Raw genomic sequence first — 16687 nt, forward strand, 5'->3', positions numbered from 1 at the left:
AGAAGATGAGGCCCATCCTGGCGACCTACGGCGTAGGTAGGATCAGGGAGTCATAGGTGGCTTAGTCGGCTGACATGACCGTGTCACGTCCGCGATTTCTAAGTCCGTGTGATTGATCACAGGCTGGACAACGTAGTTTGACAGCCGAGGTACGGTCGATGACGCGGTAGGGACCATCATAGCGTGCAAAAGTTTGGTTGAAAGGGCAGGGCTGTGAGGTGGCATCCACAACCAAACAAGGAACCAGTCGGAAATGTAGTGTAGGCACTTACTGTCATGCCGCAGCTTTTGGCGACCTTGGGCGGCGGTCGTAAGGGTACGGGCGAGCTGCTACAGTCCTTTGCGTATTTGGCGGCTTCAGACACTGGCTGCATTCAGAAGCGTCGGTCGGTATGAGCAGGTGTCCATTGTACACGAGGGCTCGCGCCATATAAAAGAATGGCGAAAAGCCAGTGGTAGCTTGTGTGGCGGTATTATAGGCATACGTTACGAACGGAAAAAGAGTGTCCCGGTACTGTGGCCCGAGGCAACGTACATAGTCAACATGTCACCGAGTCTGCGGTTGAACCTATCTGTCAAGCTGTTCGTTTGCGGGTGGTAGGCGGTAGACTTGCTGTGAACCATGCTGCATGCATAGAAGGGCTTGTATTACTTCGGACAGGAACACACGCCCCCGTCGTGTGAGCGTTCGCGTGGTGCTCCATGTCGAAGAACGAAGTCCGCAGATGAAGAAGGCAACGTCACGCTCAGAAGCCGCCGAAGTGCGGCTGTCTCGGCGTAGCGCGTCAAGTAGTCGACGCCTACAATTATCCATCGGTTACCCGAGGATCTGCAGGAGTGGCCCGTATAGGTCTATGCCGACGCGATCAATGGCCGGGCCGGGCAGGGGAGCGGCTGTCACTCACCAGAGGGCGCTGTTGAATTTTACACCTTTGGCACGCCGTGCAAGCGCGTACGTACTGGCGCACGAAATGATACATGCCGTGCCAGTAGAAACGCTGCCTCAGCCGAGTGTACGTTTTCAGAACACCGGCGTGACCATTATGAGGAGCGGCATGGAAATAAGCGCATATGTCAGTACGCATGTTTCGTGGTATCACAAGCAGCCATTTGCGACCATCAGGCAAATACTTTCTGCGGTAAAGGACGTTGTCGCGAACAGCAAAGTGAGCGGCTTGGCGACGGAGTGTTCGAAAAGAGGGTGTGACGGTTGGATCTTGGAGGAAATTCAGCATAGCGGAAAGCAGGGGATCCTTACGCTGCTCGTCCGGCATATCAGCGATGTTGATGGTCGACATGCTGCGAAAGGCGTTGACACTGAAGCCACATCGGAAGGTATCGGCGATCGGGAAAGCGCATCGGCGTCAGAGTGCTTTCTGCCTGATCTGTAGACAACGCGGATGTCATATTCTTGTAAGCGAAGTGCCAAGCGGCCGAGGCGACCTGACGGATCTTTCAACGAAGACAGCCAGCAAAGGGCGTGGTGGTCGGTAACAATGTCAAAAGGGCGACCATATAGGTATGGACGAAATTTGACGAGAGCCCAAATAATGGCCAAGCACTCTTTCTCTGTGACAGAGTAGTTGGCTTCTGCCTTCTTTAAAGTGAGACTCGCGTATGCGACGACGTACTCGTCGTAGCCATCTTTCCGTTGCGCTAGGACTGCACCAAGTCCGATGCCACTGGCGCCCGTGTGTAGCTCTGTGGGCGCTGTCGGATCGTAGTGTCGAAGAATCGGCGGCGAAGTAAGTAGACGACATAGTTTCTTGAAGGCGTCGTCACACGAAGTTGACCACGGGGAGATGCCGCTGCTAGCCGTAAGCAAATTGGCCAGTGGTGCGATAATAGTGGCAAAATTGCGCACAAAACGCCGAAAGTAAGAGCAGAGCCCTATAAAGCTGCGGAGTGCCTTAAGAGTAGTGGGCATCGGGAACTCTGCGACTGCGCGAAGTTTGGCTGGGTCACGAAGTACACATCCTTCGAAACAACGTGGCCCAATATTGTTAACTTGCGGGCAGCAAACGGCTCTTTTTGATGTGAGTTGGAGGCCGGCAGAGGTGAGACACGTTAGGATCTCACGCAGGCGAACGAGGTGTGTCGGGAAATCGGGCGAAAACACGACAATATAATCAAGGTAGCATAGACATGTTTTCCACTTGTAGTTACGAAGGATAGTGTCCATCATACGCTCGAAAGTAGCGGGCGCGTTGCAGAGCCCGAATGGCATTACGGTAAATTCTTACAAGCCGTCGGTCGTGACGAAAGCGGTCTTCTCACAGTCGTCTTCAGCCATCGGCACTTGCCTATAGCCGGAGCGAAGATCCAAAGATCAGAAGTACTCCGCGCCTTGTAGGGAGTCGAGGGCGTCATCTATCCGAGGCAGCGGATAGACATCTTTACGAGTTATCTTATTGAGCCGACGGTAATCCACACAGAAGCGTATTGAGCCGTCCTTCTTGCGTACTAATACTACAGGAGACGCCCAAGGACTCTGGGAAGGCCGAATTACGCCACGATGCAGCATATCTTCGACTTGCTCGATCGGTAAGTAGCTATCGCTCGGCTGCCGACACGCGGTATGGCCGCTGGCGTAATGGTGGATGGGAACCGGTGTGGATGCTGTGAGTGATGGTCGCCGTACGTCCCAGGGATGGTTGGTCGCAATCAAACGACGAGCGAAAATTCTGAAGAAGCGCGAGGACTTGCTGGCGGTACGGAGGTGGCAGATCGGCGTCCAAGGCAGATTCAAGAACGTCTGACGACGAAGACAATGATGATGATTATGATGATGATGATGATGATGCGCACAGCAATGGAGAAGTGAGGGCGTCGAGCTAATAACAGGCCATGTCGTCGGAAGTATCGAGAATGTGAAGCGGGTCAAGGGGCTGAACACGACCAAGGGATTCTCCACGCAGTAAGGTCACAGGGGATTAAAGCGGCTTAAACACAAACATAGTGGATAATCCAGATACAGTGTTGAGGACGGCAGATGGTAGAGGTAGAGCCTTGCGACGTAGAAAATAGGCGATGGTGTAAAAAGCACCGTAGCGTCTGGCGCGGTGGAGCAAGATACGGGCACAAGAACCGACATCTCGGGTGGTATGTTCGTATCGGAGACAACGGTGAGCTTGGCGGCGTTACTTTCAGAACGGTCAGGCAGCGAGGCTTCGGAAAGCGGGAAAAGCGCCACTTCGGCCCGAGCACAGTCGATGATGGCACGATGGTGAGAGAAGAAGTCCCAGCCGAGAATGATGTCATGGCAACATGAAGGAAGCAATAAAAATTCAACAACATAAACAACGTCGGCAATGAGCACTCTTGCGGTACATTGAGCAAGCGGAGCTATATGGTGCGCACTCGCTGTACGCAGTAGCAAACCAGACAACGGCGTGGTGACCTTGCGGAGCTTACGACAAAGCTTTTCGTCCATAACGGAAACCGCAGCCCCAGTATCAATATGCGCAAATGTGGCGGTTCCTTCGACCAAAACGTCCAGTAAATTGCGTGGCGACTGTGCAGGCCGTGTAGAAGTCGCGAAGCTGGCAGTTCGTGCCTGCAGTACTGCAGCAACTAGTTTCCCTCGCTTGGTGACTGGCGACGACGTAAGGGGGAAAGCGAGCGACGACGTGGTGACGGAGAACGATGGTTGCCGAAAGGGCGTCGAGAATACGGCGGATACTCTGGGTCGGGATGCATGGAATGGCCGGTAGCATCGTGGGAATATCCATACCCAGGAGTTGAGACAGCAAGGTTAGTAGGTGGCATGCGACGATGGCAGAAGCGCGCGACATGGCCGGCGAAACCGCAAGCGAAACATATGGGTCGGTTGTGGCGCGTGTGCTAAGGGTTCTGAACATGGCTTCGAGGCGGAATAGGAGGCGACACGGGAGTTGGCACTGCTTGAGGTCGCACTGTCGCAGGAAATGGAATGTCGGCGGCGCAGGTCGCGCTGCGACTGCGGCTTATGTCAGAGGTGCCTCCACGGGAGGACATGGTTGAGCCAAAGGTAGCAAGTCGGCAAGTTCCTCGCGAATGGCTCTCCTAATGGGAGCAGCCAGAGATGTGTCAGGCTGTAGGGGTCGATCGCTGAGAGGCAGCATAGACAGTTGGCGCGCCACCTTTTCACGAATAAAATCCTTAATCTTAACGTAGAGTGAGGATTCTGGCGAGGAGTTGGAGGGAAGCGTGAGGCCCGAGAGAGAGAGTGGCCGGGTGGAACAGCGCTGCGCGCAAGGACCCTCTGGTGACGCAGCTCATCGAAGCTCTGGCAAAGAGTGACGACAGCTGCGACAGATGAAGGGTTTCGCGCGAGAAGCATTTGAAATGCGTCGTCCTCGATGCCCTTGAGGATGTGCTTCACCTTGTCCTCTTCACTCATGGTAGAATCGACGCGGGCGCAAACACCGACGACATCCTCTATGTAACTGGGGTACGTCTCGCCGGGCTGTTGAGCGCGCTGGCGTAGACGCTGTTCAGCACGGAGCTTTCGTATGGCTGGGCGGCCGAAGACTTCCGTGAATGCTGCCTTGAAAGCGGACCAGGTTTGGAGTTCCCGCTCATGATTGTGGAACCAGAGGTTCGCAACGTCAGCAAGATAGAAGATGACGGAACGTAACTTCGTCGGGTCATCCCACTTGTTGTTCGCACTGACGCGCTCATAGGTAGAGAGCCAATCTTCCACGTCAGTCTCACCGGCTCCGCTGAAGACGGGGGGTCCCGCTGCCGCTGGACGGCGCCGCAAATGATGGGCGCGGCGGAAGCTGCAGGCGGATTGTCGGTAGGCTCGAGCATGGTAGCGGCTGAAGCCGTCGGCAACGTTCGGCTGCGAAGTTCCAGGGTGAGGTCGGGGATTGCAGCACCTTCCACCAAATGTGATATGCCGATTTATTAGACGTCTCACGCAATCGAGGCAGTCCACGAACGCTGATGGTGCGCACAGCGACAGACGCAAGAGCACTTCTTCCGCTTCTTCACTACACAATTAACAAAAGTAACCATACAGGTGAGTGTAATCACGTATGTCGAGTGATAAGCTATATCGAAACTGGGGCCACCATTAGCCAGGGCACACTGACTGTGCAGGGGCACACTGCTTGTTCAATAGAGACAGTATGTGGATGTCTATACATATCGGATATCTTGATCAGCGAGTTGGTTCATGTTAACAATACAGTAATAATCATATTGGAAAAATGTCGCCATATTAGAAAACACAAGAAATTGTTGAAGTTGCGTGTCTGCTTTTGGGTTGTACTTTCTTCAACTTGAATGTTGCCATGTACAATTAAAGTCAACGATAAAATTGTAACCTTAAAATGTTGCATGAAAAAGTAAATGAGTTGTAAATACTGCCTACTGAAAAGATGTGCAAATAGAGCGCTAAATAAGAAAATATAGTCCAAGTTTCAATAGACCTTTACTTAAAGGCAGCTTGTTTTGCATTTTGATGTAGGGAATAACAAGCAACATGGAAATATAACATTATAATGCTTTCTGTTAGACTACACACCAGACTTAGGTGTACACATGCATAATTGCACCTATAATCAAAGCCAACATGATGTGTGGCATCCAGTACAAGCACATACAGCAAGGTGAAGTCAATATACACGGACCAGTCCATTAAAAAGCCATTAATAAGCTATTTCATGGTATGCAAGAGAAGGGCAGCCGTCATGTCAATTCTGTTCAGTGTGCAGAGGACCTCTCAAAAGGTCCCCATATTCTATATCCAATTGAAATCACCTTACTACCAAAATGCTTTATTTGCTCCGAGGAAGCGCAACAAAAGACATGTCGTATTTTTCTGCAAACATAATAATGCACAAAGTTGCTAGAAAGTGCTTCATGAATCCATACAAGCCATGCACGCATGTATGGACACCCGTGACTTTTTGTTCTCGGTGTTCTCAGTTTTTTTCGCATACCATAACGAGTAGTTTGCCATTAGTGATAGTACTCGTTACATAATTACCACATGCAATGCTGGCTGGTGGAAGTATTTCTGTGTCACGAAGTTGATTTCAAATGTAGTAAAACAGGGTGGTATCGCAGAGCAAATTACGCATAAACCTGCGACACACTACAGTAACGCTGACACTTCTTGAAAATCTAACAAATTAATTCAGGCTACTTTATAGAAGCGCAATGTGTTAAAGATAAAAATTTCAATGGCCTCTGTATCTTTTTAATCACTTCGTATGAAACATTCAGACCACCTGGAAAACAATTTGCACACAAAAGCGAGTTTACTTCGACAAGGCAACAAGTGTACTACATGCACGTAGTCAAACGCAGTGCTTGGATGGAAAGGCAATAAACAGCATCATAAGAATCTTGACAACACCGGCAACAAACCTAAATTTACAACTGAAGTGCTCAACACTGCCAAAAAAGGCAGTGCAAATGTCTCGATCAAATCAACTTCAGAATTAAGCTGTCAAATTTCCTTTGCACCCTAATCCTCACGTTCCTTAAAATTGATATAAGACTTTTATAGATAGCGGCCAGCGGCTGGCCGTCCTCAGGCAAAACAAATGCCGATAGACGTGCGCCGTGCCCAGGCAAAGCACATGCCGATAGACGCAGCTTGCACATTACATAATCCACACAGTTTGTCGGTGTTCACAACAAGCACTTGGAGTATATATGCAGCCGGGCATAAAACAGCAGGACAAAGTTAAAAATATTACACGGCGTACTTACCCGACAAAGCAAAACAAAGAGTTAAGAGTCGCCTTGCACATATCCATTCTCGATGCACCAGAGGCCTTGCATTTTGGACCTGTCGATGTCGTCCTCATTTCCCGGTGCGAAAACTTCAATCAAGCTGATGGAGAGTTCAGCTGGCATTTCTCTTCGTTGTTAACTTAAGCGAACGTGATGCACGCCGCGATCAAGACTCAACAAACAAGTGCAACATGGACCCACCAGGAAGACAACCGTTTGGCTTTCTAGATCTACGCAGAGTGGATCTTTTTAATCTCGGAGGACATACTAGAATGAGAACCCCAAGCTTGCCAAACTCGATTTTATTCCAAGTGAGAAAAAATTAGCAGTGGCTTAGCTCGGCTATGCCTTGATATACGTAGCGTGAGCTAAGTCGGCCACATCGTTCAGAACCGGTAGACCTGGTGGCATCGGTGGGTAACGATACCCATTGGTAACGCTAAAGAGTGGAATCTTCTGCTTAACGAGAAGTTCTTGCACGTTGTACAAACCCGCGCCACGGTTTCAGCCCACTGAGGCGCCGCCGCTAAACTCAACGTTTCACGCATGGCACTACTATGCGGTGTCAAGTCTTTCATGTGCCATAGTCTTTCGCACACGTCGCAGACATATCCAAACGGATTGTTTACGAAGTCCGTCTGGAAGGTCCGAGTCGCACTGGCGCTTTCGCTGAGTTTCACAGTATATTCAGTCGATCGGCGAGCCTTGACGTCATCGACGGCGTTTTGTTGTTGCTGCAGGGGTGGTCGGGCACGTCGCTCAGCCTCCTGGCGACGCCGCTTTGCTAGACGTTCGTCCCTTTGCTCCAGTCTCTCCGCAGCACGTTTAGCCTTCTTCTGTTCATTCCTCCTACGCTCAACCGCTAATTGCCAGGCAACTACTTCGGGATCCGATGAGTCAAGCTTCTCCGTTCTTCTGCGCTGTTGAGCAGCATTTGCGCTCTCCTTCTCCATGGCTATACCACACTGGCAAACGCCAGTCAGAAGCGCAGCGGCTCCAGCGCAGTGTCAGACGGCAACTGCACAGCGAGCGCGCGCCGGCGCCAGTGCGTCTACCACGGCTACGACGTCACTCCTCTGGAATGCGCAGACCGGCGGCGGTGAGTCGCGCGCGGCGGCGGCGGAGTGCGCGAGAGGTGCCGGCTCCGGTGCGCAAGCCGTGTGACATCACTGATCCTTGCGCATGCGCAGCACGGCTCTTGATGTGCCGCGCGAAACGGGCTTGGCTAGGCCAGTGTAGCTAACGCTACAAAAAACTCTATTTAAGGATGCGGAGTACAAACATTGTGAAGCTAAGCCGAGGAATGCGAACTGCCGTACTTCTCTTCGACCGTCAAATTCAACCCAGCAATCGTTCGCAATTTTGAAAAAGAAATGACGCTTTTGGGAGCAACCGCAGGGTTCCAAATTGTTAGAGAGCCACGATTTCTTTATAACCTGCCAAGAATGGCAGAGGAAAGGTATTTTAAAAACGAAATATGAAACAAGGCACGTTTCAAATTATTACGTATAGACCTTTTTTCATGGGCGCCGCCTTTGCGTAGGCAGTGGCGCCATCTATGGGCAGTTGGCATGTTGGCTTGGGCGAACGCCCGTGTGGTATGCTGTGGTAGAGCACTGCTCGGGCTTACCCGAAAGCCCGGGCCCGGCCCGGCCCACGTGCCGGGCCGGGCCGGCTAGAGCATTTTTTTATGGGCTCGGGCCGGGCCGGGCCGGGTAGAGCAGTTTTTTCAAGGACTCGGGCCGGGCTCGGGCATGGCGTGTGCTTTTTGACCCGGGCCCGGGCCGCGTATTTACAATTGCTAGTAGGTACAGCGTTTGACCGCTGGCGCCATGCTGCGCTGCTCGCGCGTACCATGATTGTAGCCGCCGCCGTTGGAACCGAGGAGGCGTTGACGGAGAAAACGCTGGGCTGGTGGTGACTAGCCTGCTGTTGGGATCGGTGGTATTATAAACGCATCACTGTTTTGATGATCCAAATATAATCTCACTATCAGGGAGGGAGCAGTCTACCTGACTGGAGCAGTATTTTTTTATTTGGGGTGTTGCTACGCTGCGCTCCGCAACACCCCAACGACCGCCGCTTCGCGTCGGCGCACGGCACCACGGCTGCCGCCGTGGCGCCAGGGTTCAAGCGACCGCGCTGGCAAACAGTGAGAGAAAAAAAAAGGAAAAAACGTGATATTAAAAAAAATGTAGCCAGAGCCCGTTTCGAACCCGCGTACTGAAGATCCCGAAGCGAGCGCCGTAACCACTCAGCCATACAGCCACGCTTCCATAGGTTGCATTCGTGCAAACCATATCATTAGACAGTTTTAGTTACACGTACGTAGAGGCTTTGCGTACGTAGAGCTTCTACGTGTAAGCAGTGCGCATGCGCAGAACGCAGCGGCCGCGCGCTGGTCTCACGGACGTACGTGAGATTTGATTTTTTACGTGCGTTTCTTGCGCACGTACACAGCTTCGCGCGGGGGTTTCGCGAGATCACGAACAAGCGATAGCGTGCTGAGCGCGCGCAGGTGGCTTGCATGGAAACACGGCGACAGGATGACTGGTCATCTATTTCATTCCATGTCAACGATGACAGCAGATAACGCTTGCACAACACACTTCCGGGCATTGCGGAGACGATGACCGGCACGCATCAATGCACATCACTGGCTTGGCTGAAATACTCATCTTGAATTGAATTGGCTACCGCAGTGTTCATATTTCCCGATAGATGTAGCTACGTGGTGCGTCGCGTACGTGTAGCTAAAAGCGTTTCAGATGGCGTGCACGTAAGGTACGTAGACTGTTCACGTTTGCGTACGTGAAGTCTCCACGTACGTGTAACTAAAACTGTCTATTGCGTTCGAGCGCCCTCGGTGAACGGAACCACCTAGAAACGCAGTACGTGCGAGCAGCGCAGCGTGGCGCCAGCGGTCAAACGCTGAACCTACTAACAAATGTAGTGTTGCGCCCGGGCCAGGCTCGGGTTTTTTGATGCGGGCCCAGGCCGGGCTTGGGCTTTCTGCGAGTTATTCTCGGGCTTCTCAACTCTGAAAAACATGTATTTTTCGGTCTCGGGCCGGGTTCGGGCCGGTTGCGAGCCGGGCTCGGGCTTATGGTAAAGGGGTGGCGGGCCGGGCCGGGCGGGTAACGTAGATTATTTCCGGGCCGGGCCGGGCCCGGGTCTCGCCATAAATGTTTTGATCGGGCTCAGGCGGGCCGCCCAATGTAAAAACGGGCCCGGGCCGGGCCCGGGCCGCAAAAATCGGGCCGTGCAGTGCTGTATGCTGTGGTATACGCTCGGCGGCAGTTTCTGGTGGATTCTTACGCACTCGCGCAGTCTATTTAGCATGAAATGGCGTCTTCTACGCGGGGAACGGTCCTGTGAGGCGTAGTGAAGGAATTTAAGTCTGAAGTAATTAAGCGGCTGGAGTAACTGCTGGTGTTAGGGCGGACGGAGCACCCAGAGCGAGGTACGCGCGTTTGTTTGATCTTACAATCAGCCTCCGTATCAGTTAGGGATTTCTGAAAATTCGTTTCACGAATGTTACCTTACTGCAGCATTCTCAGCACTGTTATTGTTATTATGGATGGTGCACCGAAACGAGCAACGCAGTGGTGCAAAAAGGCGCGGGCGGGCAACCGTGTCAGTAGTGATATCCACTATCGGTATAGCCTGCGCCCAGCGCGTGAATCTATCAATGCACGTCAGTAAATAGACATGCTCTTGGCAAGGCGGCAGAGGTCCGACAATGTCGAGGTGGACGTGGTCGAAACGCGCGTCTGGAGGCGCGAACTTTGCCAACGGGGTCACAGTATGTCGATGAATTTTGGCACGCTGACATGGTATGCATTCTCTTGCCCAGCAACGCACGTCTCGGTTGATACCTGGCCAGATGAACCTTGCTGTGAGCAACTTTTGCGTAGCTTTGATTCCAGGATGCGATAGCTTGTGAACAGAAAGAAAAATGCGGCGACGTGGATTGGCAGGCACGAAGGGGCGTGGGTTGCCCGTGGAGGTGTCACAGCAAATCTGGTCGCCTGATCCCGGAATCTGCATTCACTGTAGTTTGAGGGCCGTTTTTGTTAGGAGGCTTTTTAGCTCTTCGTCTTCGCTTTGGGCTGCCGCGAGCGCGTCTAAGTTAACTCCTTCAATCGTTGACGAAGTTTATAGCGCTCCGCGACAGGGCGTCGGCAACGACGTTGTCGCTCTCTTTTACGTGGCGGATGTCTGTCGTGAACTCGGAGATGTATGCCAGTTGCCGAAGTTGACGGGCCGTGTGCGTGCCACCGTCCGAACGCATAGAGCGGAGAGCATAGGTCAGCGGTTTATGGTCGGTTAAAATGAAGAACATCACGCCTTCCAAGAAATGCCGGAAGTTGCTTACACTTGAGCAGACAGCTAGCAGTTCGCGCCCGAAGGTGCTGTAGCGGCGCTCAGTAGGCGTCAGCTTCCTCGAGAAGAATGCAGTTGGGTGCCATGTGCCGTCACTCAGCTGTTGCAACACGGCGCCGATGGCTATATCTGAGGCATCGACCATTAAACACTGGGGAATTCCTGGCTGCGGGTATGCCAGGAGAGCCGCATTTGCCAAGGCCTGCTTGCTTTGGTTGAAAGCCCTTTTCGCTTCTTCGCACCAAGGCAGGTCATTCGAAGATACTTGCGTTGCCTTCAGCAGTCCGTGAAGTGGTTGTATGATATGTGCGCATTTGGGCACAAAGCGGCGGTAGAAGTTTAGCAATCCAAGAAATTCACGTAGTTGGCGCTTCGTTGTCGGCAGTGGAAAATCTTGTATGGCCTGCACTTTAGACGGGTGTGGCTGTACTCCCGAGCTCGAAATGATGTGGCCCAGAACTGATAACTCAGGCACGCCGAGTTCACTTTTGGCCGCGTTGACGATAACGCCGTGCTCTGATAGGCGCCGAAAAACAATCCGCACGTGCGCTTCATGTTCTTCTGGGGTGGTGCTCGCGATAAGCAAGTCATCTAGGTAGGCGTGACAAAAATTTAGGCCCCGTAGAACACCGTCGATAAACCTTTGGAACGTTTGACCCACGTTGCGAAGGCCGAATGGCATGCGCAGGAATTCGAATAGACCAAAGGGTGTAGTGATAGCAGTCTTGGGGACGTCTTCCGGTGACACAGGTATCTGGTGGTATGCGCGCACGAGATCAATTTTTGAAAAAAATTTGGCCCCATGCAGACCTGCCAGTATGTCGTGAATATGTGGCACGGGGTACCGGTCGGGCGTTGTAACACTGTTCAGCGCTCGATAGTCCCCGCAAGGACGCCAGTCACCCGATGATCGCTTAGGAACCATGTGAACGGGAGAGGCCCAAGGACTGGAAGAAGGTTGGATGATGCCCAACTCCAACATATGGTCGAATTCCTGTCTTGCCACCACCAGTTTTCAGGCGACAATCGACGTGGTCGGGCGTGAACCGGTGGTCCAGTTGTGGTGATGTGGTGAAACACGTCGTGTTTTACTGGGGATCCCACTTGGCGCTGGTTTGTCAGGTCAGCAAATTCGCTGAGTATGGAAGTGAAGCGAAGAGGACCTGCTGGCTTGATCAGCGTAGGGCTGAGCGGCGTATGTCTTGAAGGCTTGCCTTTTACATCGCTTTGTGACACAGGGTCCTGTAGCCTCCGATTACGCACGTCGACTAACAGTCCAAAGTGGCGCAGAAAATCCGCCCCGAGGATGGCGAATTTCACGTCGGCTAGTATAAAGATCCATCGCAGCGTTCTCTGCGGGCCCAGACTGACGGTTAGGGAGCGGTTTCCGTACGTGGTGATGGCCGTGTTGTTGACTGCTTGCAGAGGCGATGTGTTCGGGCGCTTCCGGTCCGCGGGCGATGCTGGGAGTACGCTCACTTCTGCGCCTGTGTTGACGAGGAAGCGGAAGCCGCTGTTGCGGTCGGTTAGGAAAAATACTGATGAGCGACGTTCTTGCATGGCAGAAGCGCTGGTCGCCCTCAGCGCCTGCCCGGGGCGTTTCCCGAGAGCTCGCAGGGTGGTATGCATTTGCGTGCAGCATTGCCGAACTTGCGATGGTACCAACATAGTTTTTGGCGTTTCGTAGGCGATTGCGGAGCACCCCGACTGGTTGACCGTGACGCGGTATGGAGGGCGGCCACGGAATCCACGAGACGCGATATTTCGTTCTTCATCTCTTGAAGCTGTTCATGTGGAGACGGTTCGCTTGGACGGCCGCGACAGATGTGGGAGCTACCACCATGAGCTTGTCGGCTAACTCGGCCAGTTTGGATAGATCGTTCTCATTTCAGGCAGTCATGACCATTCTGACGTTCGGGGGAATTTTCTGTAGAAATATTTCTCGGAGCAGCAGGCTGTCAAGACCGTCCACTTTGCTGCCCAATAATTGCTGCATGTGACGCAGCAGCTGGCTTGGCGTTCTGTCGCCGAGGCTGGCTTCATGAAGAAGCTGCTGTAGCCGTTGGCTTTCGGAGGGCGTGATCCTGCGAATGAGTGTTGCCTTCAAGGCCTCGTAAGCGTTGTCTGCTGGTGGAGAAAGCAACAGGTCTCGAACTTCGCTAGCGGTTGATGGGGGCAGACTGCTCACCACATAATGGTATTTCGTCGAATATGCTGTGATGCGCCGTGCAGCGAATTGAGATTCTACCTGAATGAACCACAATGCAGGATCCGCAGTCCAAAACGGAGGCAGTTTGACGTCGACGCCGGAGAGTGTAGGAATTTCGGTGCCTTGAGGTGTGTCCATAGCCCTTAGCTGCTCGTGCGGGTCACAAATGTTGTGTGGGACGCGAGCGTGGCTAGAAATCAGCAGACATAAGCGAGTAGTGCGTCCCTGAAGACCAAGCAACAACTTACTTTTATTTCCTAATCGTACAGCCTCTACGGCTCGGTTGCGCACCCTCGCACCACTTCCCTTTCCCGCACACAACGCGATAAGATTTCACCGAACCAAAGATGGGAAAGGGTGTCTGGCTGCTGCTGTGCGACCGTGAGGCCGCCACAAACGCGAGGATCCCCGTGGCGCAAGACGATGGAGGGCAAGAAAAGTCAGCGGCCTCAGAAGCGGTACCGGATCGCAGAGGCGCAGTTTCGGCATATCTTGTTAAATGGTCGACCGAAATGACAATCCAACGATTACCAGAGGGTGTCAAAAGCAAAGGACCATATAAATCAATGCCAACAAATTCAAAAGGTGCGTTCGGGACAGGGAGAGAATGTAGTAAACCGGCGGGAGGGGATGTCGAGCGTTTGCGGTGCTGACATGGCTCACAGCAGGCAACGTATTTGGCCACCGTTGTGGATAGGCCAGGTCAGAAGCAGCGGGTCTTGATGCGGTCGTAGGTTTTGTGGAAACCTAAGTGGTCAGCTGATATGCGGTCATGAAATCCCTCTAATACTGAAAGGCGAAGGCAGCGAGGTAAGACTCGGGCCCACTGGTTCCCTGTCGGGTGGTAAACGTAGCGGTGTAGCACGCCATCTTGGAGGCGGAATTGTCGAAGGTGGCTTCGCAAGCGCTGTTGGGTGGTTCGGCGAACCCACTAAGGCGATCCATGAGAGTTCGACAGTAGGAGTCGGCCGGCTGAAGCAAGATGAAATCAGAGCGGGATGAAAACGTATCATGGTCCAGGGGCGTTATCGAGAGCTGGTGTGAGGCAGGCGTAGCATCGGAACGACGTGGTGGGGAAGACGACGATGCGTTACCAGGAGAGAGCGAGAGTGGGCAGTGTGACAATGCGTCAGCATCATGATGACTTTTGCAGACTTGTACGTTATTGTAAAGCCATATTCCTGCAAGCGGAGTATCCGGCGTGCTAAGCGTTCTGACATGTATATAATTGATGACAGCCAACACAGAGCATGATGGTCGGTGACGATGGTGAAGTGGCGGTCGTAAGGGTATGGGCGAAATTTCTGAATCTACCAAACAATAGCCAGGCACTCTTGGTCTGTAATGGTTAGTTCCGCTCAGCTGGAGAAAGTGTTGGGCTATGACTTGTTCTTTAGAGGATGCATTACGTTGCAGAAGCAATGCTCCAATACCTTGTATGGAGTATGCTGGGGGCTCGAGCATTGAAGTGATGTAGCACTGGTCCGGACGTAAGATGATTAAGAATTTGAAAAGGCGACTCGCAGTCGTTAGTCCAGGTGAAAGAGGCACCGGTACCCAGTAGCTTGCGTAGAGGAGGTGCTATGGGCGTCTTGCGCTGGAGTTTGAGGTATAGTAGCGGCACCTGGTGGCGGCGAGAAAAGTTATATCTTGGTAGTATCAGCTTGGGTAGTATTGAGCCCTGGCTGTGGCGAAGCACGTTTCTAGCCCTATTTTTACGTCGATTCGCACTTTTTTCGGCCCTGTTACGAGTGCGAAAAGGCTCGTCACTTCTCAGAGACCACGCCGACCACGCTGCGAGCTGGCCGCAGCCTAGTTTAACGAAAACGGACTCTCCGTGTGCCGTGGGACCTAAGGATGGAAGCAGAAGGAATCAGCAACGCCGATCCGGAGAGACCTAGCTCAGTCACGAAAAACCGCCACCGTCGTTACTGATGCATCGTGAGCTGCCATGAGAAAGAAGGCCGGAATCCCAACATCAGATTCTGCCGTTTTCTTTCAAGACCTCACGAAGCGGAGCGTCGGGCGCGCTGGATAACTTCATTACCCCACTATGAGCAGCACAGATTTGAGAGTTAAATGTGCTCATCCTTGACGTCGAGCCAGCACGTTGAGGCAGCGCAGCAAGGCAGTATTGATTACAGCACATCGATGTTCGAGCGCTGTCATTAAAACCTACATCAAGCGAGCACTGCAACGCGATTCGCACGTAGTACGTTACTGCGAGCTCATATGCATTGCATCAATTTTTTATCAGTTGCTAAATGGATAGATGGCCGTTAATACAGCGCAGGCATGGCTACTTGTTTAGCGGCATGCAGTCAACAAATATTGCAGGAGGCTCGCCGTTTCGCGGCATGCTGAAAGATCGTACGCGGCGCGTACGATCGTGCGCTCGAGCAGTTCGTAAATCGCGGCAAGCTCAAAGACCACTGCCGTCGCGGCGCGTACCGTCGTGCGCTCGAACAGTTCCGTGCACATGATGTCTGCTTATCGCTGCTGTGAATTCATTTATAGCAAGCACTTCCTCGCGTTTGTGCGCCTGAATCTAGCAGCGTGCAAACCTTACCCGAAGTTCAACTTCTTACGTGACTCGCTTCATTTGCGATTGACGCCGCCCTAAAACTTCGCCGCTCATTTCTTGAACAGCCTACACGTATTCGGCTTTGCATAATTTCTTGCCTTTACGCAGCGTGCCACCCCTGAAAAAATCTTCGGCACCCTATATTCGCTGCAAGCAGTGGTACAACACAATCGAAAGTGGCGGGTCCATATTGTAAACGTGCTTTCCCGAAGCAGACGACCGAGCTTGGTACTACCCAGTGTCGGATTCAGGGCGCTTTTGAGCACCATTTTTGCTTCGCCGCCTGGGCAACGCAGTAGCAGTTCCGTACACAAGATATCTGCTTATCGCTGCTTTGAATTCATTTATAGCAAGCTTTTCCAATCGTCCACATTATCACCATGGAGTCCCGCAAAGACAGGGGGATCGCGTTGAGGGCTCGCCGTAGTCCAAGAGGGCACCGCAGGCGGAGCCGTCGGTGCGGTAGGGTTAGAGGCGCCGGAAAAGCCGGTTTTAAGGTTTTCATCGTGGTAGGGGTAGCCGGGCGCAGACGGCAACCGGAACGTAGCTCGCGAGAGGAACGCGAGAAGACGTCGCGTTATTGACGTACATCCACCACTTTATAAGACCGAGACTCACCAAGCATCAAAGCGCTTCATTTATTCCAAAAAGGGAACGCCCCAGCTCATGCAGGAAGAAACAGAAGATCAGGGATGATGATGGCTATGCATATCCAGGTTCTAAAACGAAACCATTAGCACATTCAACGAGATCATCCGGACAACTAGTCAAAAGTC

The 16687-nt window shown here is 52.6% G+C and overlaps 1 protein-coding gene across 1 annotated transcript; it reads right to left on the reverse strand.

The window, feature by feature from the left end:
• Positions 1–13006: 13006 nt before the first annotated feature.
• LOC119463991 (uncharacterized) lies at positions 13007–13465 on the reverse strand. Its single transcript, XM_037724812.1, has one exon. The coding sequence runs from the start codon at positions 13463–13465 to the stop codon at positions 13007–13009; it is 459 nt and encodes a 152-aa protein (XP_037580740.1).
• Between the last annotated feature and the right edge of the window lie 3222 nt (positions 13466–16687).

Source organism: Dermacentor silvarum, chromosome 9 (assembly GCF_013339745.2).
Source record: "Dermacentor silvarum isolate Dsil-2018 chromosome 9, BIME_Dsil_1.4, whole genome shotgun sequence".
Taxonomy (NCBI): domain Eukaryota; kingdom Metazoa; phylum Arthropoda; class Arachnida; order Ixodida; family Ixodidae; genus Dermacentor; species Dermacentor silvarum.